This window comes from Lepidochelys kempii, chromosome 13 (genome assembly GCF_965140265.1).
Source record: "Lepidochelys kempii isolate rLepKem1 chromosome 13, rLepKem1.hap2, whole genome shotgun sequence".
In the NCBI taxonomy this organism is placed as follows: Eukaryota; Metazoa; Chordata; order Testudines; family Cheloniidae; genus Lepidochelys; species Lepidochelys kempii.
Genome location: NC_133268.1, coordinates 37,594,197 through 37,617,080, shown reverse-complemented (window position 1 = coordinate 37,617,080; position 22,884 = coordinate 37,594,197). Strand labels below are relative to the sequence as shown.

Genomic DNA, 22,884 nt, shown 5'->3' with positions numbered 1-22,884 from the left:
CCAGGGAAATGGATGGAGTGAGGAGCCGTTACCTGGTTACCCTGTAGCTGACCCCTCTGCTATTGTTGGACCAGGCCCTGCAGAGCGGCTGGGAGCTGCAAGGCATGCTGGGAACCCCCGGCCTGGCTGTGGTCAGCCCACAGCGTGTGGTGCCTTGATGGTGGGGCGGGGAGGTGGCTGCGTCCCTTAGGCAGGACTTCCTCTGGCTGTGATCAGAGGGGAGCAGGCGGCTCACAGGAGACAGGCGTTGGGGGTGCAGCTTCCAGGCTCAGACTGGTCCCCCCAGCACGGAGCTAAACGTGTCTCCCTGCGCCAGGTGAATGACTCACCCTGCACTCCTTCCCTGCCTGCCTCATTCACGCCTTCCTTCTGTCTCCCCCTTTCCCTTCCTCGCTCTGCCACACTCCTCTTCATCCTCCCCACTCCTCCATCTCTCTCCCTCATTCACACGTTCCCTCCATATGTCTGACTTTCATTCCCCCTCTCTCTGCCCCACCCCACAGTCGCCTCTCCACTCCTCCTCCTGGCTGTGTCTCGTTCAGTCGTTCTCTTTCTGACTGTCCTCTTTGTTCTCAGTCAGTGACCTCCTTCTGCACGTCTCCTGCTGTGTCTTTCTCTTTCACTCTCTCCATCTTCATCTCCCCTCTTCTTCAGGCACTATCTCTTCTTCTCCCTCTTCACTCATCCTTTTCTCACTGTCTCATTCACCCTTTCCTTTTCTCACTCTTGCTCTGTCATTCATCTGTTTACTCCCTTTCTTTTTTTCCTTCCCTTTCACTTCCTCTATTTGGAGCCTGTCTCTTCATTCATCTCTTTGCCTCTGTCTCGTTCCCCCTTTCCCTCTCTCACTCTTTCATTCCATCCCTCCCTTTAATCAGTCAGGTTTCTCCATCCCGGACACCAGGGTTCCCCAGCCATCAGCAGGTCTTGAGGCTGCATCGTGACCACCCGTCCGTGCTCCTTTCAGAAACTATCTGGCCCATTCCAGGAGCTGGTTCCTCTCTCGGATGTGCAGACTTTGGGGAAGTGTCTGGCTCCAAGGGACGGACGATCACAGATATTTGTAAGAGCTCGGTTGCTATTTAGATAGCCCATTGAAGGAGCAGATTCACCTGGCAGCAGCATCCTGTTACACCCAGCATGGAGCTCAGCGTCCTCCTTCATCTCCTGGGTGAGTGACCCTGCACTCCTCCTTCAGCCTGTCTCTCCTTCCCCCCTTCCCTGCATGCATCTCACCTTCTCCTTCCACCTCCAGCTCCTTTGGGCTTCTCGTCCCCCAGACTCCATCTCGAGTCTCAATTCAGCAACAGTCTGGCGGGCGTCTGGCATTTCCCAGTTGCGCGGGGTCTCCTTATGGGGCCTTTCTGTGCAGGGAGCACGAACCCTGAGCCTCGGGTTTCTGCAAATACACTCACAGTAAGCAGGTGGCTGCTTTCCTAAGGCTTTACTCGAGTATCGAGCTCCTAGTCTTTCTCCAACGGTCATTTCCATCCACCGACTGTCTGTTGCTCTCCACTAGGGAAATAGATGTTGAGGCTCATCCACCTGGGCCCACGTCTCCCTAAAGTACATTCCCTGTCCCGCAGCCCCCTTCCCTCCTGTGCCGTTCCCGGAGCTCTCACTCCCTGTCTCTCCTCTTCTCTCCTTCAGCTTCTCTCCAGATCCTTCCCCAGCTGGCGTCACCTGCAGGTAAGGAGGGACGTGATCCACACACATGCCCCAGCTGTCCGTTCAGGTGGGTCCCCTCCATGAAAAGGGGTCACCCCATGGGGCAGACTTCCAGTTCCAGTCTGGCCCCATGGTAGGGGGTCTGGCTGCTTGGGTCAGAGAATAGGACATGGGGCCTTTCATCTCTAGGGGCCGCCGGCTCTGATCCTGCCGCAGAGGAACTGGCTGGTCAGTGGGGTGGGGAATGGGAATGGACAGGGGACACTGATTCCAGTATTTGTTTATGTGCCTGGCTTCTCACTGTGGGGTCACAGGCACTGAGTGTAGAGACCCCCCCGCCCAGGCATTGTGTGCAGGGATCCTCCCACCCCACTTCGGAGTGTGTCTCTCTCTGGTTCTGCTCCACTCAGCTCCCAGCTTCGGGACCTGCAGGGCCCTGGGCAAGACTTCCCAAAGTGACTGGTGATTTGTGGGGGGCTCAGTTTCCTGGGGTCCCCTGGAAGACTTATAGGGGCTGGATTCTTTGATAGGGCTGATAGAACCAGGCCTATTTAAACTGCTTGAAATGGAGCACCCCAAAACAGATTCTAGCTCTGGCCCCAGGGCCACATGCAGAGTGAAATCTCAGCAGGGCTGGCTGCAAGCTGGGAGGTGGGGTGGGATCTGAGCCTGTGGGATTCCATGGGGGGAGGTCTCTCTCCCTAGCTTCCATCTCCTCTCATCTCCCCACCCCCACTCCCACTTCCCTCATCCGTCCGGTCACAGCACCCTACAGAGCTGACTGAGCTGCACCACGCCCGGCAGAGCCCGTGACGTATGGCGTGGCCAGGTGGGAACCAGAACCCCCTAGAGGTGACAGTGGCTCCTGCCGCGTCCCCATGGAGCACAGGGGGTGTGTGCGGCAGGAGGGATGAAGCCAGAGTTCTGGGGCCAGTGGGGTGCAGACACCAGGTGTCTTGTTGTGTGGGAGGAACGGAGAGCTGCAAGGGGCTGCTGGCTCCAGCCAATGAGGGTAGGAATTGGGAGGCAGCACTTGGCTGGGGGGAGTGTAATGTCTGCTGAATCTCCCTGCCCTTCCTCAGCCCTCCTGCAAGCCCCAAGGGTCATCATGGACCCCCAGCACGCTGTGTATTTCCCGGGGGAGCATCTCACCCTCAGATGCTTGGCCCCTGGTGGGGAGGCGGTGAGCAGCTACCAGTTCTACAATCAGCGGGGGGAGCGAGTCTACACGGAAACTACCGGCCTGTCCGGGGGGCCCTGGCTGGTCCTGACGGCTGAGACGGGGAAGGCCGGGGCGTACAGCTGTGAGTATTGGGCAGTGAGAGACGGGCGGCCCATCTACTCTGCACGAAGCCAGCCTCTCCAGGTACCAGTGATGGGTGAGTCCCCTTTCTCCTACTGTCTAACAGGATTCCTGTCCCCATCACATGTGAGACCCCAACCCCTCATGTGGGGGGAGGGTCACCAGTCTGCTCACTTCAACCCCCAGGGTCTCTGGCTCTTGGTGGATGGTCCCTTGTCTTCTCTCCACTTACCCCCCCAAAAAAATGAAACCCCCCCAAAACAAACCAATACCATTTCACAGATTCTCAAACCGGAAAGGACCCCTGTGATCACCAAGTCCCAACTCCATTGGATGGCCCCAGTGTAATTCCTGTTTGAACTAGAGCAGATCTTCTAGGGAAACATCCAACCTTGTTCTAAAAATGGTCAGTGATAGAGTCCACCACAACCGTGGGTACGTTCTTCCAGTGATGAATTCCCCTCCCTGCTGAAAATTTCCACCTTATTCCCAGTCTGAATTTGTCTAGCTTCAGTGTTCAGCCTTTGGATCATGTTAGGTCCTTGGATGCCAGATTGAAGAGCCCTTCAGTATCAGATTTCTCTTCTCATACTAGGTACTTATAGACCACGATCAAATCACCCCTTCACCTTGGTTAAGCTAAACATGTTGAGCTCTAGAGATTCCTTCAGCACCCAAGCTGGCGGTGAGGCCGATTGTAGATTTCAATGACGTGGCTAAGTTTTAGGTCGCTGGTTTGATTCTGGCTTGAAGGAGCTTCCTGATGGTCCCTTCTGGCCTTTGACTGAAAATACAGCACATTGTTCCATAGGGCTTGTGGTTCTTTGAATTCTCACTCTGTCCTCCAAAGTCCTTGCATGGGACGGGAGGGGAGGGTTGAAATTCGTTGCGGACACGTCAGAATGTTTCATTTAAACATTGTGGATCAGAATGAGACATTTTCCTCCCTCTTGAAACAAAATCCTTTATTTTTGGCTCTGTTCGTATCCTGTATCTGCCCAGAGTGGCTGTCGTGCCTGATGGGAGTTTCAGTTCTGATATTTCGTGGCCCCCATTCTTCTTTCCTGGCCAGCCCCCCTCTCAGAACTAAGCCCCCCATGTGCATTGCAGCAGTTCAACGAGAGGGGTGACCTCTGTGTATCTTGGCAGATGTAGTCCGGAACAGGGGTCTGTTCTGTATTAGATTGTTGTCGGTAAACACCGATTTTGCTGCCCACACACAAACCAACAGAGAAATATTTCCAACCTTCATAACTGAAATTCACCACTCGGCAAAGTAAGGACAATGACGACTGAGATCTATTTCAGGCTATTTACTTTGTATATTTTCTCTGTTTAGTGACACCACAAGCCCTGGGCCGGCCACGTTGCGTGAGCACAGCCTCTGGCGTGCAAGCCGGGGGCCTCTTCCTCTTCACCTCACCAGGCCCTAAAGGAGCCCTGTTTGAACCAGCATCTCCTAGGACGCTTTCTCCCAGCCCCTTGGGGTGCAGGGGGCATCCAGCCCTCACGCCCTCTCGAGTCCCTAAGCATTCTGTCTCTCTCTTCAGGAGTGTGTTACTCTCCGGTGCTCGGCTCCCAGGAGGGAGATATGACTTCTGTAATGAAATCGGGGTGCAGGTCTCTGCAGATCTCCCCGCTCAGAACAGGGGTGCTCATCTGGGGCTCACGGATGTGATGGGGATCCCCAAAGCATACACCTGCCTGTACTGGGGAGCAGAGTCTAGGTGGGAAACCATCTCGGAGCGCAGCCATCCCTGCTTGGCCCTAGCGACTGGTGCATCTGCTTCTTAGGGCTGGTTGAGCTGGGGTCACGGGCATTTCTCCCCCTACAGTGACTGAGACACAACCAGCAATCTAGCTGCTGTCAAGGGCATCAGCGCAGTTTCGCTGTCTGGTTCTTCTCCTTCTAGTTGTGTCAGGTTTTCAAGAACTGAAATTCACTCACTCTCAGAGCCGGGGATAGAACCCAGGAGTCCTGGCTCCCAGCCCATGCCTTGATTTGACCTCTAGACCCCACTTTCTCATACTCAATTGCTCTGCTATTTCTACACTCTTGGTACATTAACGCTCCCTCTTCTCGCCTATTGTTGCTGTTTGCAGATTTCCCTCTTGCTCCATCCATCTCTGCAATTTCTGATTTCCCCGGGAAGAGCCCTGTTACCATCGTATGCTCAGCCCCTCAGGGACATGTGGCTAAAAGGTACCAGTTCCTGAGGCAGGGGCATGTCATTGTCTCACAGTTGGGTGCCCGTCTCCAGCTCCGTCAATCTGATTTGGATGCTACCGGCCCTTACACCTGCAGCTATGAGGTCAATGTCTCAGGGAGAATGATCCAGTCACTACCTAGTGCCCCCCTCTCAATCCATCTGACAGGTGAGTCATCTTTCCATCTACACCTCTTGTGTCAGGCGATGGCTGTCCAGACGTTGGCCTGCAGACTGGAAGGGTTGTGGGCTACTGACCGGTACGTCTGCGATGAACTGAGCAATCTGTCTGTAGAGCTGATGAATCCTGTCTGATATTGGGGGGTTGGTATCTGGGCCAGACTGAAGACTCCACTTTGGATCTGACAGGTGAGTCATCTTTCCATCTACACCTCTTGGGTCAGGCAATGGCTGTCCAGACGTCGGCCTGCAGACTGGAAGGGTTGTGGGATACTGACCGGTATGTCTGCGATGAACTGAGCAATCTGTCTGTAGAGCTGATGAATCCTGTCTGATATTGGGGGGTTGGTATCTGGGCCAGACTGAAGACTCCACTTTGGATGGGGGATTCTTTACCTTTGCTGTGGTCAGTTGATCTCCATCTTCGGCTGAACTTCCAAAGGAAGGTGAGAACAGAATCGCACAAGAGGGTCATTGAGTTAAAATGCTCGGCCATTGCAATGTGTTTGCTATGGGCAATCAGAGAGCTCCTGTCCAGGATAGCTGGTTTGTCAAGGGAGATCGTATTAGCAACTAAGTCCCTGTGATGTTCTCCTCAGCAAGGGAGAGCTTTGGTGCTGCTGAAATGTCTGTCAGGGAATGTGTCCCTGACATTCCCACCTGTCGGCCTTGCTGGCAAACTTCTTGAGATCTGCCAGTCCAAACCTGGCCTTGCAGGTCTCAGTCGATGTCCCCAGAGGCATCTCCCTGCAGTTCCCAGTCCTGCTGGTGGGAGACTCACAGGAATTATTAAATTCACTGCCTCCAAAGAGACCGAGCACAGGTTGGCCTGTTGGGTTAGCTGAAGGCTCACACCTGTCTTATGCCAGGAGCATCACCTGATGGTCTTTAAAGGCCAATCAACCTTCCCTGAAATTGGCAAGAAAACAGAGAAAAATGAGTAAATGAAAAGTGGGTGAACCCAGAGCTGATGCTCCTCAAAGAAAACATCTCTGGGTGGGGAAGGAACGTTAGTGACCAGGGAGGGAAATACGGTGTGGTAGCAAATGAACTGGGGCGTTGTCTCCCTTTGGACACATCAGCCATCTCCTGGGATTGGGAGGAGGGAGCTCCATAGCACTGGGGTTTGTTGGAGGGCTCAGTCCCCACTGTCTCTCTTCAGGGTCTTCCGTGCTCCTGGAAACCTTTCGGCCAACTCTGCAGCTGTCACCAACGGGTCCTGAGTTCACCACCGGAGATTCTGTTACCCTGACGTGCTCAGCTCCCAGCTGGGAGAAGAAGATGGGGTTCTGCTTCCTCAAGGCCAGGGAACAAGTGGCATGCACAAGACAGGCGCTGGAGGACTCTCAGAGTTACCAGATTGGCAGACTCAGCATGGAGGATTCTGGCTCATACACCTGTATGTACCGGGTAGCCGAACCTGGGCAGGAGATCTCCTCCCTAGAGAGCCAGCCCATCTCCATCACAGTCACAGGTAAGGCCCCTTTCTCTCAGAATGTGATAGCAGGGACCAGCATCAGAATATAAGAGCGGCCATGCTGGTCCCATGTCCATCTGGCCCAGTAGTCTGTCTCCAAGGGTGGCCCATACCAGAGTTTCAGGGGGCGCATACAGAACAGGGAAATTATGGAAGGATTCAGCCCAGGCTTCCATCATGTCTTGTAGTAGTCAGAGGTTCAGCCTCACCCCGAGCATGTTGTTGTGTCCCTGACGATCTTGTCTAAGAGCCATTGATGGACCTGTCCTCCATGGATGGATCCAGTACTTTTGGGAACCCAGATATGCTTTTGGCTATCACAGCATCCCACGGCAAGAAGAGCAACAGGGACAAGGCAACTGAGTGGTCAACCTCAGGGGGCTGGACAGTCAATCTCGGGCTCTTTCTCCACCTGGCTTGTCTGTACACTTCTGGCTGGGTTTGGCGCCGAGTAATGCTCCGATTTGCTCTTCACTGTTGGGGTGAAGTGGGTGGCCACCAAGGGATGGGAGATATGAAGGGATTTTCTGTCGAAGGGTAGAAGTGGGGGTGTAGCTTCTCCAAGGGGTACATGACAGCTCCCCATTTTATTTACACAATCAGCCAGGTGCTCTTCATTCAGAGCCCCTCCATTTCTCTCCTTGCTTTCTCTGCTCTTCATTCTCTCCAGATGTCTCACTGCCCCCACCGGCCCCCCAAATCATTCTGTATCCCCCGAAACACATCTATTTTCAGGGGGAGCATGTCAAGCTCACCTGCTCAGTTCCTGGCAGTGAGCAGGTGGGGGGATACAGATTCTACCATCAAAGAGAGGAGCAGATCTCTGAGCTGGACGAGGGAGCTTGGCTGGAGCGCACGGCTATGACTGGGAATGCTGGGACATACTTCTGTGCCTACTGGATAATTCGATCTGGGCAAGTGATCCTGTCACGGAAGAGTGACTCCGTCTCCATCATTGTGACTGGTGAGTCCAGCCCTGTCTCCAGCACCCCTTTGCCCTTTCCGCGTGTGTTCTAGAGAGGCCATACTCCTTCCATGGACTCCAGACTCTTCACGGCCACCTGTTGAATCTCAGTGACCACTGTAAGGTGGGAAACTGAGGCACCCAATATTGGCTTCATCAATTTTTTCACATTTATTTATACATTTTCAGATTGAATCATTGACACTTGTCATTTCTGATCATACACACATGACAAACAATAAGACAGATTGGACTGAACAGGCAGGGGTCCAAGTATCCAAATTTGTCTCAGTCTCTGGACCAGTGTTCTCCATTTTGGGCCCTCCATCACTTTCTTTTTATACATTAATTTGTCCTTCTATGTCTGTCTTCCCATGTCTCCAGTTATACGTTTACCCAAATGTTCATAAGTTGTTTTCATTCTTCTGTATTGTTACAAATCATTGGCATTGCATCAGCATAACTCCATGATTCTTTTGCCATTCAGTGTACATTGTCATGAATAGGAAGATTAAACTAATAAAACAGCCCTTATTTTTCCCATTCCACATGTTGCAGTGGTAGGTGTTCAGCAGGATTCGCAGATTGAGACAGTCTGACATGGGCCGTGATATGCACGCGTTTGCCATCCCAGACATCCAATACATGGCCAATGGTGGCACTGAAATCACAGAATTCTTCCTATTTGCAATGGAATTGCTTAAAAAAATCCATGGCCACACAATTGGAAACGTGGCACACATGACTTGAAGTACTCACCAAGCTAGTCAAAATGTACAGTGATATGCCAAATGCCTCCCCAGAGGAGGGAAGGGTTGGTCGACCTAGAGATCTTTAAATCATCTCCGAACAAACGTTGGCAGGTCCAAAGTCAATCTGTGGAAGTGGGGCTCGTCCATTGACCCAGATACAAGTGACTGCGGCCAATGCAAACTAGGGAACATCTCTTGGTCTGCCGGCTCCTGGGGGAAGATCTGCAGACTGGGCCATAGCATGTGCCCAGCACTGGGAAAACGTACATTTGTGGTGGAGGACACAAGATGAAAAAGACCATTCAACATCCATCATCATGAACGATTAGTATTACACTACCAAACCACAGAGTTGATTTATACCATTCAGCACATTTCTCACTCTTTAGCGCCACAGCTCATTTCCTGTGTCTCGTCCTCCGTCATCCAGGATCGTAACCTTTATTTTTCTTGAGTAGGGAAATTTATGGAGACCACCAGGTCCTTCTGGCATCATATCCTTGCCTTTGCCAAATGTGGGCTTGTCCAGGCTCATTTGCTCTATGCTGAGCAGCTCAAAGTTCAGCACTTCTGATTGTAAATCACTCGAAAGTCTCGCCAGGAATTTCTCCTGTTGTATTTTGAGGTGCTTATTCGGTTAGGCACTGTAGCAGTTCCCCCACAGCTCTGCCAGTTGTGAGATGCTGTTCCACTCAGACTGGGGATTGTCATCTGTCCTGTGCGGTGTTTGCTGGGGGGGTATTTCACAGGCTGGGGGATCACTGGACTCCCCGTATCAACTTCTCTTGACTCTGGGGGGATGCCCCTCTGCACTGACCCCTTTCTCTCTATTGCAGCTCCTCCACTGGCCCCCAAACTCTCTCTGCATCCCAAGCTCCCTGTGTACCTGCCCGGGGAGAAGGTCACCCTCACCTGCTCAGTCCCCCATGGCAAGGAGGTTGCGGGGTTCAGGTTCCACCAGCACAGAGGGGATCAGGCCTCTGAAGAGCTGCCAGCAGCCAGCGGGGGGCCCGGGATGGAGCTCATGGCGCAGATGGGGAATGATGGCTCCTACACCTGTCAGTACTGGAGACGGGAGGCCGGGCAGGAGATTGTATCTGAGAACAGTAACAGCATCACTGTACCAGTGTCAGGTGAGGCTCTGACCTCCGGGATGTTCCCGCTGGGTCTCTCCCACATCTCAGGTGCTGCTAGACAGCCAGGTGAGCAGTGGGACTTGCGGGGAGCAGAGATGCCCCCCACCCGCCCACAAACCCCTTTGTCCTCTGCCCTTCCCCATCCCCACCCTCTGCTGCCCCCTGGTGCCCATTATACAGTACAGCCGCCCCTTCCCCACCCCCACCCTCTGCTGCCCCCTGGTGCCCATTATACAGTATAGCCGCCCCTTCCCACCCCCACCCTCTGCTGCCCCCTGGTGTCCATTATACAGTATAGCCGCCCCTTCCCTGTCCCCACCCTCTGCTGCCCCCTGGTGCCCATTATACAGTATAGCCGCCCCTTCCCACCCCCACCCTCTGCTGCCCCCTGGTGCCCATTATACAGTATAGCCGCCCCTTTCCACCCCCACCCTCTGCTGCCCCCTGGTGCCCATTATACAGTATAGCTGCCCCTTCCTGACACTGGGCTGTGGTTCTCCTGCTGACCTCTGTATTTTGCTGCTTCCCTTAAACCCCCTTTCCCAGCCGGTGCTGAGCATGGATCCCCCATCTGGAGTGGTGAGTGAAGGGCTCCCCCTGCTCATCACCTGCATGGCCCCTGGTGACCTCAGTGAGCGGAGATTTCACTTTTACAAGGACAGAACCGAGATCGTCCCCAGGGACTTGGGCTCTGAGCTCAGCATCATGGAGTCCAGCACTGACTTCATGATGCTCAGTTTCCCACAGGCTGGTCCTGTGACCACTGGGGAATTCACCTGCGGCTATGAGGAGAACGTGAGGGGGAGGTGTATCCTGTCCCCCAGTAGTCAGGTTGTGAACGTCACCATGAAGGGTGAGGATGCGCCTAGTCCTACAAATGCCATTGAAGATATACTCTGGAGTCCTGCAGTGGGGAAAACGGTTGTTGAAATGATGCCGCTGTGTAGTGAATGGCTGCTTAACTCAACTCCCATTCCTTATGCTGCCCCCTTGTGCCCATTATCCCGTGTAGCCAACCCTTCCCCACCCCTCACCCTCTGCTGCCCTCTGGTGCCCATTATACAGTATATCAGTCCCTTCCTGATACTGGACTGTGGTTCCCCTGCTGACCTCTCCCTTTTTCTACTCCCCTTAGACCCCCTTCCCCAGCCATTGCTGAGCATGGATCCCCCATCTGGAGAGGTGAGTGAAGGGCTCCCCCTGCTCATTGCCTGCATGGCCCCTGGTGACCTCGGTGAATGGAGATTTCACTTTTACAAGGACGGAACCGAGATCATCCCCAGAGTTGAGGGGTCTGAGATCAGCACCATGGAGTCTGTCTCCGGCTCTGTGAACATCTCTGTGCTCAGCATCCCACAGGCTGGTCCTAAGAACACTGGGGAATTCACCTGTGGGTACGAGAAGAACATGAGCGGGAGGTGGATCCAGTCCCCCAGGAGCCAGGCTGTGAATGTTACCTGGAATGTCACCAGGAATTACAGCTGGAGAGGTGAGGCTCCCAACAGTATTAACAGAATGAAAAGGAATATTTCCCCTGAAGTGCAGTTCCCATTTTGGACCCATAGGTGTCAGGATCACATCCTGTATCTGGCATGCAGAAATTCCTTTCTTAAAGGGGAGGGTGCAGATTGTCCCTATTCTGCAGGCTGCCTGGGGTATAGCAGAATCCACAGTGCCATGCAGGGGAAACGTTTACATTGCAGATCCTGGCATAACGCCTGCTGTCGCTCTTCCCCCTTCTCTCAAGCAGGCTGGGCTCTGCCCCTCCCCTTGGTGGCTGGTTGCGGTGGTGGAGGAGCCGCTCTGGGGATACTGGCTCTTCTTGGCTGCTGCTGCAGAAGGAATAAGAAAGGTACCGGTAATGCAACCTGGATGGGGAATGGGAGCTGGGGTTTCGTTTGTGCAATTCTGGAGGAGGGTGGACAAGACTGGGGTGGAGAATGGGACCCAGGTGTCCAGGGATCCCCAGGGTTGTGAGGCACAAGCCCTTAGTGTGACGGATTCTTGTCTGTGTCCTGCTGTGGATCAGCTCCCGGACTCTGCTAGCAACATATGCTCCTGGAAACTTTGCTGTCTGTACAGGGTAACGATTACCCCCTGGTAATCTGCTGTCCCCAAAGGAATAGGACACTCCAACTTTGGATGCTCAGTTCGGGGTCCCCACTCACCATGCGGCACTTAGATCTGTTTATAAAGAAAACAAGGGGAAGTTTATCATCAAAGCGACCAGGTGGGTGAGGTTTTATTCGACCAATTTCTGAGGGGGAACAAGACAAGCTTTTGAGTGATACAGACCTCTTCTTCCTCTCATCTGAGACCAGAGATTCAAGGAAGAATATTGGAAACAAATGGTTTCATATCAAACAAGATTGTAACATGCTTCCTAGAGCCTAAACTGAACTCCCAGGACATTTCTCTGTCTCCTACGTCATAGCGTTGTCCCATCATTTTCAGTCAGGTTGGCTGAGATCCTCCTTCCCTAAGATCAAACCTCATGGCAGGTTGTCTTCAGAGATTGAAGGCTTCCAGGGTGCATCTCTCTGCACCCCCTAATGTACCAGATCAGACCTTTGATCTCCACCTGAGAACAAGTTTTCCCCAGCTGCTGTTTACCTCTTCCTGTTAGTATCGCCCCCGATTCTCCGCAAGCTCTTTGTTGGCATTGGACCCAGAATGCTGATAGACTTGTACAGGGAGACACGCAGTGGTACACTATGGACATAAGCATCTCCTAGCTCCTGTCCGGAGTTGTTTGTCCCATGGCACACTACCTTGGAGCAACCTCCCTTTAACCACAACAAGGGAAAATAATATTCAGCATCTCCGCATAACTCCTTGCAGATTTTCCATACACTTGTCTCGCAATGGTCTTGACGATGCATGTGATGCAGGCTTTCATTAGCGACCTCGCGTGACGTTCTTTGGTGGATGCATGGTAGCTCTGCACCCCTGTGTGCCCCTCTGTCTGTTGGCATCAAGAAGGCTGTGGGTCAGAGCCGTGCCAGGCACTTGCTCCATGCCCCATGTGGAGGTAGACACTTGGGGGGGTGGGTAAGGGAAACCAAACAGCTTTTTAATATCTCTCCTTGACCTTTTCTCCACAGGTAGCAGCAAGACAGCCGCTGGGTAAGATATCCGGTTTTCAGAGGTATCACTCCTCCTCCCCGTGGGAGGCTGCCTGTCTGTCTGTCTCCCCCAACAGGGTAATCGATATCCCTCCAACACATTGGCCCATCCCATCTGTTACGGCAGAGGAACCCGCCTCCTCCCACAACATCTGCCTTAGTCCCCCAACTTCTCCCCTCTGGAGCGAGCTGTGAGGAGCCAGGCTGTGAATGAGAGAGCACAGATGAGTGAATATGAGAAAGAGAGAATGATAAATGAATGGGAGAGAAGGAAAAAAGGCTGGGCCAATGAGATGTTTATTTTCCACTATCTGTCCCCTCCCACTTTCACCCCAAGTCCTTCCCAATGCTGGGTGGGGAAGCACTGGGATGGGCTCCCTAGGGAGGTGGTGGAATCTCCATCCTTAGAGGTTTTGAAGGTCAGGCTTGACAAAGCCCTGGCTGGGATGATTTAGTTGGGGTTGGTCCTGTTTTGAGCAGGGGGTTGGACTAGATACCTCCTGAGGTCCCTTCCAACCCTGATCTTCTATGAGTCTATGATTCTATGATCAGAAGTGTATACCTAGGCCTGGCAGAATTTTGATTATTTTGTTATAATTTCAACAGGTAATAAGCATTCAAAAAATATATTTTTTCACAGTTGCAAGAAATTACCAGGGAGAAGTCAGACAACAGGGGGCTTAGAGAATAATTATTTAATGACAGGCCATGCCAAGATTCAAAAAAGTAAAGCTTTATATCTGGTACAGCCCAGATTGTCAGCCCCACATGCCAAAATATGCAACATCAATATCTTCAGATCAAACTTTGATTCTCAAACAGCCTTTCCCCTTACATTACATATCTGTACATTTCTGGAAATATTTTCCCCATTTGTTTCTGGAGAATCGTCCAGTCGATCGCTTGACTGCACTTTGGTTTGTTATGAAACATGCTCAAGAGACCAAATGACCAATCTCAGTCAGGTTTATTGCAGAAAGTAAATTATAGGACCAGACAGAGGGGAAAGGTTCAATACAATACTCGTTTGATAGATTTTAAGTCTAGAAATGATCGCTGTGATCATCTAGTTTGATTTCCTGCATAACACAGGCCAGAGAACTGCCCCACAATAATTCCTAGAGAGGAACTTTTAGAAAGACACCCAATCTGGATTGAAAAGTGCCCATGATGAAGAATCCACCACAACCCTTGGTGCTCCATTGCTTAATTAAATGTTCATGCATTATTAGCAGTCTAATGATGATGGCCAGTGTGACACATGCTTTCAGTAGAGACTGTACGTGATGTTATATTGGTGACCCTGTGGGTTCCCCATAGCCCCATGTATCCCAGTGCCCTCTGCCAGTTGGTACGAGGAGGTTTGGGGCCAGGGTGAGAAGCAGAGCAAACAAGCGAGAGACGCAGTGAATAGATAGCGAAAAGGAATGGAGGAATGAGGGAGAGAAAGTCAGGGAAAGAAGGAGGTGATGAATAAAGAGGAGAGAATGAGCGGGAATGGAGGAATGAAGCAGAGAGAAAAGCTACCACCAAGAACATTGTTGGCCAATGATAGCCCCACCCAAAACTCCCACCCTCACCCATTATCACACTCCAGGAGCCTGTTCCTCAAATCCTCCCAACCCTTAGGGGTAGGAGCCCATAATTCCCCCCTCTGACCCTCCCAGCTCCATCACTGAGACATAGTTCTGCCTCTTTCAGCTACCTGGGTGTCAACGGAGCCCCTGGGGTCAATTTAGGTGAGTAATGACCACCCAGCTCCCCGCCAGACACTCTCTCCCACTTTGTAGCCCATGGGGTCTCAGAGGTGGGACACGGTACATGGGAGGTGTCTGATTGGCCTTCTCATGGCCACTTCCCCTTTAAGAGGGGAATTTCTGACTGACACACTCCGGCTCCCCTACTGATGATGTTGAGACTATGTTGCCAGCTAGTGGGTCAAAAATGGGAATTTCAGCATGGAGAAAAGAGACTTGAGTCTGGCTGTTGGGTGGAGGGTCTGACGCAGGGCAGTGAGGAGGGGGAACCGGGTGCTGGATGGAGGGTCCAATCCAGGACAGCGGGGAGGGGGGACTGGGTGTTGGATGGAGGGTCCAATCCAGGGCAGCGGGGAGGGGAGATCGGTGCTGGATGGAGGATCCAATCCAAGGCAGCAGGGAGGGGAGACCAGGTGCTGGATGGAGGGTCCGACACAGGACAGCAGGGAGGGGAGACCGGGTGCGGGATGGAGGGTCTGATCCAGGGCAGCGGGGAGGGGGGACTGGGTGTTGGATGGAGGGTCCAATCCAAGGCAGCAGGGAGGGGAGACCGGGTGCGGGATGGAGGATCTGATCCAGGGCAGCGGGGAGGGGAGATCGGTGCTGGATGGAGGATCCAATCCAAGGCAGCAGGGAGGGGAGACCGGGTGTTGGATGGAGGGTCCGACACAGGGCAGCAGGGAGGGGAGACCGGGTGCGGGATGGAGGATCTGATCCAGGGCAGCGGGGAGGGGAGACCAGGCAGTAGGGTCTAATCTGTTACGTGATTAGCTCTGCAGCAAAGGAGCCATGACGGGTGGGATCAGCCGGTGATGCACAACCAGCGGCGGCTACCCAGCATCCCTGGTGGGAAATCCAAGAAAAGAGGCAAGGGAGAAGAGGATGCAGGCACCGGGGCAAGATGCACAACCCTGGTAAACTCGGAGAGGAGAATGCTGAGCCCCCCACCCCCTGCTGAGTGCCCCACCCCAGTCTCTGGAGCACAGCACCCACTGGTGCCATGCGGGAGCACTGGTGTCAGTATTCCCCACAATGGGAAAGGGCCTCCTGTTGAGATCTCACCCGGCTCCCTGCAGCACAACGCCTCCTAGTGCCGCAGTGAGGTAATGGGATCAGCTCTGAGTGTGAGGGGAGAGCACCCCTGATCCCCCACCCCACTCCCTGCAGTGTCCCCTAGTGCTGCCCTGGGGCAGTGGGGCCAGCACTGACTCCAAGGGGCGAGTGTCCACTACTGAGGGCCCTGGTCCCTGCAGCACAGCGCCCCCTAGCGCCACCCTGGGGCAGTGGGGCCAGCACTGACTCCAAGGGGAGAGCACAACAAAAGTTCTCTACAGCACAACATAAGCTCTTGGCAGACCTGATTCTTCTCTGTTCTCCACTTTCCTAGTATGCTGTAGCCACGTGCTCCCCTGTGAGCCCGGGGAGCTCCACGTTCCACCAGCAAGGAGGGAATTTGGTCTCAGAGGAAGTTGTGTACAGTGAACCCCTCTTCTAATCCCTGTCCCCCAACTTCCCAGCAGCACCCTGCTCCCATTGCCTGAGAATTCCCAGACCTCAAGCTCTGCTCACTCTCAAACCTTTGTCACAGCAAACAGCTCAGTTTTGTTCTTTTCATCTTGTGGGGTGAGGGGAGTGGGAGGCAGGACTCAGATCTGGGAGGAGAGTGGGATCTAGTGGTTAGAGCGGGGCGGGGGAGCTGGAAGGCCAGAATCCTGGGTTCTACCCTGGCTCTGGGAGGGGGGGTGGGGTCTAGTAGTTAGAGCAGGGGGGTCTGGGAACCAGGGCTCATGGGTTCTATCCCAAGCTTTGGGAGGAGTTTGGGTACAGTGGTTAAAGCTGCTGGTGAAGGATGGGTAAATACCCCCGTCTAACCATGCTCTTCTGAATTAAACTTATTTCTGGCCCAGTTTGGTTGGTGCCATTTTTCACTCGTGTATCAACTGTGGAGTAGTGGGAGGTTTGGGGACCCTGGTATTTTCAGGGTGTCCCAAGGGAGACAAACTATGTCCCTATAGTTGCTTGCACTGAGTCAACTGAAATCTCCAGCTCCGATTGAGCCTTTATGCTTACCAGGCTGAGAGCGCTATGAACGGGACCGGACATCAAAGCTGCACTAGGGCAAACCCTAGATGACAGCTTCCTGATGAACTAAAAGTGACTCTGATTACTTCGATCAACAGACATGCAAATTATGCCCTGGTAAGGAGGGCTGGCCCCAGGCCAGGAGGCTGGTTGCATCAAAGATATAATATTGCAATTTCTCTACTTGCGTTTTGGGCAGAAATACCCTTGGGCACATCGGGAACATCAAACAATGAAAAAAACCCTCCAGCAGTGACAGCCATTTCATCACTGTAAATGGCCCAGACCCCCAGCTTCGGTCCATGGGTCAGATCCCCAGCTGGGGTGAATGGGTTGTAGCTCGACTGGAGTCAATGGGGCAGATCCCAGCTGGGGTCAATGGGCCATAGCTCCCCAGTGGGTGTAAACCCGTGTAACTCAAGGAAGATTTCTTTACACCAGCTGGAACCCTGGGCTACCCTGGGAAGATCCAGCCCTCGGGGGCGGCTGGTCCGGCCCCTCCCCCCAGCTCTGCGTTGAAGTACAAAAGCCAGTGCAAACACTGGAGAAGGTGGCGGGAAGTGGTCAGCTGCCCTCAGCCCCTCCTTACCTGAGATGCTGCTGCCTGTCCTGCCGCCCAGCTGAGCAGTGGCTGCAAATGAGGATGTGGCTTCCTCTGCCTCCATCAGAGGGGAGGGGCCCCGCCCCCTCCTTGCACCCAGACGGGGCCAGTGGCTGAGCCGAGAACCCAGCTCCCAGCCCAGAGCGACCAGCTCAGCATGGCGCTAACTCTCCTTCTGCCTCTGCTGCATAAGTGACCTCCCTCGGCCCTCACCCCTCTGTCTGGAGACTCCTCCTCCACCCTGCCCCACATCCCTCCATCCCTCTGAATCCCCATCCCCTCCCCGGAGCTCTCTTCTCTTCTCTTCTCTTCTCTTCTCTTCTCTTCTCTTCTCTTCTCTTCTCTTCTCTTCTCTTCCAGTCTCTCTACAGATGCTCCCCAGGCTGGCGTCCCCCGCAGGTAACGACGTCTCCTGTCCTTGAAGAGCTGCTCACGGGGGCAAGGGGTGTCTCAGGGAGTGAGGATCCCCCTGTTCTCACGCTGTGCTGTTTGGAATAGCAAGGAGGGGGGAACCCCAGTGTTAGGATATAGATATTCAGGCCTGTCGGTAAAGGCCTAGACTCGAAGAATTTAGGTGTATTCTTATCACTTGGCTAGTTACAGAGGTATAAAAGAAAGAATCAAAATCACTGTCTGCCGGTGTAAGGGCCTTCTCTCACTGTGACAGTCTGAGGCCCTGTGCTTAGGCTAAGGCCTTTGGCTAAGCAGCAGAGGCAGCCATAAGCTGGGAAGCGACCGGTCACCTCCTCACATTCCAAACTAGTCACACTGAAAGAAGGTGCTATTGGGCTGTTAGGATACAATCCTGTCCTGATAGTGCCCATCGCCTCCAGAGAAAGGGAAGTGCCTTGAAGATGTAAAAGGAAACTTAGTTTGATAGCATCCTGTCTGGCAAGAACTCACTTCTCAATAGCTGGGATGTGAAATCCTCATTTCTGTATTGTTTTGTCATTATAGTTCCCACTTTGCTATTGTTTGCCTGTATAATCTCTGTCTGGTTCTGTGATTGTTCCTGTCTGCTGTATAATTAATTTTGCTGGGTGTAAACTAATTAAGATGGTGGGATATAATTGGCTAAATAATCATGTTAGGATTGGTTAGTTAAATTTCAGGAAAAGGATTGGTTAAGGTATAGCTAAGCAGAACTCAAGTTTTACTATATAGTCTGTAGTCAATCAGGAAGTGGCGGGGATGGGAACAGGGAATGGGGGTGGGGAATTGGAATCATGTTTGGCTAAGGGCAGGAATGGGAACAGGGACACAGGTGTAAGGTTCTGTGGCGTCAGAGCTGGGAAGGGGGAAACTAAGGAAGGAAACTGGAATCATGCTTGCTGGAAGTTCACCCCAATAAACATCGAATTGTTTGCACCTTTGGACTTCGGGTATTGTTGCTCTCTGTTCATGCGAGAAGGACCAGGGAAATGAGTGGGTGAAAGAATAAGCCCCCTAACACCCAGGTGCCCCTGTGTCATCCCCTGGGTGGGCCAGGCCGCCCTGTTCACAGGCATCTCCCATGGAACCTTCCCCAGCAGCAACTCCTGTCCAGAGCCACATTCGTGGGGGTGGAAGAGCGACCCCAGCCGGTCTCTTTGGTGGGTACCACCCCAGGCCATAGGGGAGAAGATACTCCCATCCCCCTGGTGCTACCCAGCCCCTCATTGGCAGCCTCATCAGAGAGAGCAAGAGCTGGATGGGCCATAGGGACTGAGCATCCACCTCCGCATTACACTGGGGGCCCATCACTGTGGGGCTGTGTGTGGAGCGGGGGCTCTCTCTCCCCCAGCTCTGGCCTCCCACAAAGAACTCAGGGCCAGGGGGCACAAACTCAGCCTCGCCCAGCGGGACATTAAAAGCAGGTTCTACAGAGACTGCAGAGGAAATGCGGTGGGTGGAAAAACTCTCCCTTCCCTTCCCCACATCTGCCTGAGCCTCCTCATTTCTCTTCAATGCCTTCTAGCTATTGCTAGGCAGGTCTGATGGTCAGCTGATGGATTCTCCCCCCTCTTCTACCACTGCCCCTGGATAGAGAACATTGGGTGAATACCCTGATGGAAATGGGGGTCTTGGGGTTGAACCCTTTGCATCAACAATCCTCCCCCCTTTGTGCACCCCACTTTCCCCGGATGGAGAGTGTGGGGATTTTGAGGTGCACCAGGTGGATGAAGGATCCTTCTTGCCCCAGCTCTGCTCCTGATGCCCCTAATCCCTGATGAGAAAAACAGATTCTCTCCTGGGCTCCTGCCCCCATCCCTGAATTGTTCCTTGGCACAGTCTGGGTCCCACCCACCCTGCCATCTCCTCTGTGCAAGGGAGGGGAAAGCAGCACATTATGGGTCAGTGGGGGGATATTATTGGGGGGAGCAGGCTGTGGGATGGAGGGTGTTAAGTTTCACAAATGGGGGGAGCTGGAATTTGCCCAGCCACTCAAAGCCTGGGTCCATCTTATAGTGAGAGACTCCAGGAGCTGGAGGTGTTTAGCATAACAAAGAGAAGGTTAAGGGGGAGTTGATCACAGTCTAGCATTTCCTACGTGGGGAACAGAAATTGGACATTCAACTGCTCTTCAAAAGAACAGACAAAGATCAAACATGACCCAGTGCCTGGGAGCTGGAGCTAGACAAATTCAGACTAGAAATAAGGTGCAGATCTTAATAGTGAGGGGAATGAACCACTCCCACAATTCCCCAAAGGTCATGGTGGATTCTCCTGCGCTGGCGATTTCTGAATCAAGCCTGACTATTTCTCTCAGAGATCTGTTCTAGGTCACAGAGGAATCAATTCAGGGAAGTCCTAGGGCCTAGATGACACAGGAAGTCGGACTCCATGATCACAATGGTCCCTTCTGGCCTTGGAATCTATATAAAGACCCCAGAGGGAGAGAGAGACGGGAGGTGGTTTATTTGCTGTGATGTATTTCCCAGTATGGGGGCGGGTGCTGGACAGTGAGATGAGGCTGGTTTGTGATCTTGTCTGTCCAGAAATCATCTCTGCTCCCTTCTCCTCATTCCATCATGGCCTCTCCCTCAACAATCACCCTTCTTCTTCTGTTCTAGCTTGCTCGCCAGCCCCCAGATTCTTGCGGGAGTACTGGTACACAGTGTATCTCCTAGGGGAGCAGGTTAACCTCACATGCTCGGCTCCTGGGCATGAGGAGGTTTCAGGATACAGATTCTTCTATCACAAAGGGCAACAGGACCCTAGCATAGTCCTCAACCCTAACGCTGGAGCCCGGCTGGAGTTCACAGCAGAGAAGGGAAATGCTGGGTCATACAGCTGTGCGTACTGGAGATTGGAATCCAATCAAGAGATCTCGTCTTGGAACAGTAGCTCCGTCTCCATAACAGTGACAGGTGAGCCCCTGTTTTTCCTGCTGTCTGATGGGAAAGTCCCTGGGAATCTGAAGCCCACCCCAACACCCCAGCGTCTCCCCCGTCTCTGGTCAGGGCCACTCCCAGCATCTCAGATACTTTGTGGTGGCCTCATCAGGCCCCTACTGATCAGCAAAGACTGGGCACTGACAGGTTACTGCTGTGGGCAAGCTCAAAGCACCAGGGGGTGCTGTCAGGGCCACACTCTGTAAATCTACAGCCCTGCAGCTGCCTGGATTCCTCAGTCATGATTTCTGTCAGGGGAGGCATTGGTTACTATCATGTTAACCGACCCCCTCCGGCACCAATATGCCAGGATCCCTCCCTGCCCATGTGTATGGGAAGGGAAGGCGCTATCCTGACGTGCTTGGCCCCTGGGGTGAAAGCACCATAGGACACAAATTAGTCTATCATGGCAGGGATTTGGTCTCCAAAGAGGCAAATCTTCATCCAAGAATATTACAGGAATTGGCATATGAAATTGGAAGCCCATTAGCAAGAATTTTTAATGAAACTGTAAACTCAGGGGTTGTACCAAACGATTGGAGAATTGGTAACATAGTTCCTATTTTTAAGAAAGGAAAAAACGTGATCCGGGTAACTACAGGCCTGTTAGTTTGACACCTATAGTACGCAAGGTCTTGGAAAAAAATTTGAAGGAGAAAGTAGTTAAGGACATTGAGGTCAATGGTAAATGGAACAAAATACAACATGGTTTTACAAAACGTAGATCATGCCAAACCAACCTGATCTTCTTTGAGAAAGTAACAGATTTTTTAGACAAAGGAAACACAGTGGATCTAATTTACATAGATTTCAGTAAAGCGTTTGATACTGTGCCACATGGGGAATTATTAGTTAAATTGGAAAAAGATGGGGATCAATATGAAAAATGAAAGGTGGATAAGGAATTGGTTAAAGGGGAGACTACAATGGGTCATACTGAAAGGTGAACTGTCAGGCTGGAGGGAGGTTACTAGTGGAGTTCCTCAGGGATCGGTTTTGGGACCAATCTTATTTAATCTTTTTATTATTGACCTTGCCAAAAAAAGTAGGAATGTGTTAATAAAGTTTGCGGATGATACAAAGCTGGGAAGTATTGCCAATTTAGAGAGAGACTGGGATATCATACAGGAAGATCTGGATGACCTTGTAAACTGGAGTAATAGTAATAGGATGAAATTTAATAGTGAGAAGTGCAAGGGCATGCATTTAGGGATTAATAACAAGAATTTTTGTTATAAACTGGGGACACATCAATTAGAAGTAACCGAGAAGGAGAAGGACCTTAGAGTATTGATTGATCACAGGATGACTATGAGCTGCCAATGCGATATGGCCGTGAAAAAAGTGAATACGGTCTTGGGATGCATCAGGTGAGGTATTTCCAGTAAAGATAAGGAGGTTTTAGTACCGTTATGCAAGGCACTGGTGAGACCTCATCTGGAATATTGTGTGCAGTTCTGGTCTCCCATGTTTAAGAAGGATGAATTCAAACTGGAACAGGTACAGAGAAGGGCTACTAGGATGATCCGAGGAATGGAAAACCTATCTTATGAAAAAAGAAAAGGAGGACTTGTGGCACCTTAGAGACTAACCAATTTATTTGAGCATAAGCTTTCGTGAGCTACAGCTCACTTCATCGGATGCATACTGTGGAAAGTGTAGAAGATCTTTTTATACACACAAAGCATGAAAAAATACCTCCCCCACCCCACTCTCCTGCTGGTAATAGCTTATCTAAAGTGATCACACTCCTTACAATGTGTATGATAATCAAGTTGGGCCATTTCCAGCACAAATCCAGGTTTTCTCACCCCCCCCGCCCCACACAATCCCACTCTCCTGCTGGTAATAGCTTATCTAAAGTGACCACTCTCCTTACAATGTGTATGATAATCAAGGTGGGCCATTTCCAGCACAAATCCAGGGTTTAACAAGAACGTCTGGGGGGGGGTAGGAAAAAACAAGGGGAAATAGGTTACCTTGCATAATGACTTAGCCACTCCCAGTCTCTTTTGCAAATGAATTCCAATTCAACAGTTTCTCGCTGGAGTCTGGATTTGAAGTTTTTTTGTTGTAATATCGCAACTTTCATGTCTGTAATCACATGACCAGAAAGATTGAAGTGTTCTCCGACTGGTTTATGAATGTTATAATTCTTGACATCTGATTTGTGTCCATTTATTCTTTTACATAGAGACTGTCCAGTTTGACCAATGTACATGGCAGAGGGGCATTGCTGGCACATGATGGCATCTATC

General features: G+C 52.1%; 1 protein-coding gene across 4 annotated transcripts; it reads left to right on the top strand.

The window, feature by feature from the left end:
• The first annotated feature begins 885 nt into the window (after window positions 1–885).
• On the top strand, window positions 886–16,235 carry LOC140896651 (Fc receptor-like protein 5). 4 transcript variants are annotated; one of them, XM_073308598.1, is made up of 13 exons: window positions 886–1,171; window positions 1,651–1,689; window positions 2,751–3,047; window positions 5,075–5,347; window positions 6,521–6,832; window positions 7,506–7,799; window positions 9,388–9,684; window positions 10,823–11,176; window positions 11,435–11,539; window positions 12,792–12,813; window positions 14,514–14,551; window positions 15,341–15,483; window positions 15,957–16,235. In XM_073308598.1, exons 1-13 carry the CDS (start codon window positions 1,141–1,143, stop codon window positions 16,062–16,064), a joined length of 2,313 nt encoding a protein of 770 aa, XP_073164699.1. In that variant the 5' UTR covers window positions 886–1,140; the 3' UTR covers window positions 16,065–16,235. The 4 variants fall into 4 exon arrangements, with proteins under 4 accessions (XP_073164699.1, XP_073164700.1, XP_073164698.1 ...); XM_073308599.1 differs by having other exon boundaries at window positions 10,823–10,869; window positions 10,948–11,176; window positions 15,341–16,048; XM_073308597.1 differs by having other exon boundaries at window positions 11,438–11,539; window positions 15,341–16,048.
• The last annotated feature ends 6,649 nt before the right edge of the window (window positions 16,236–22,884 follow it).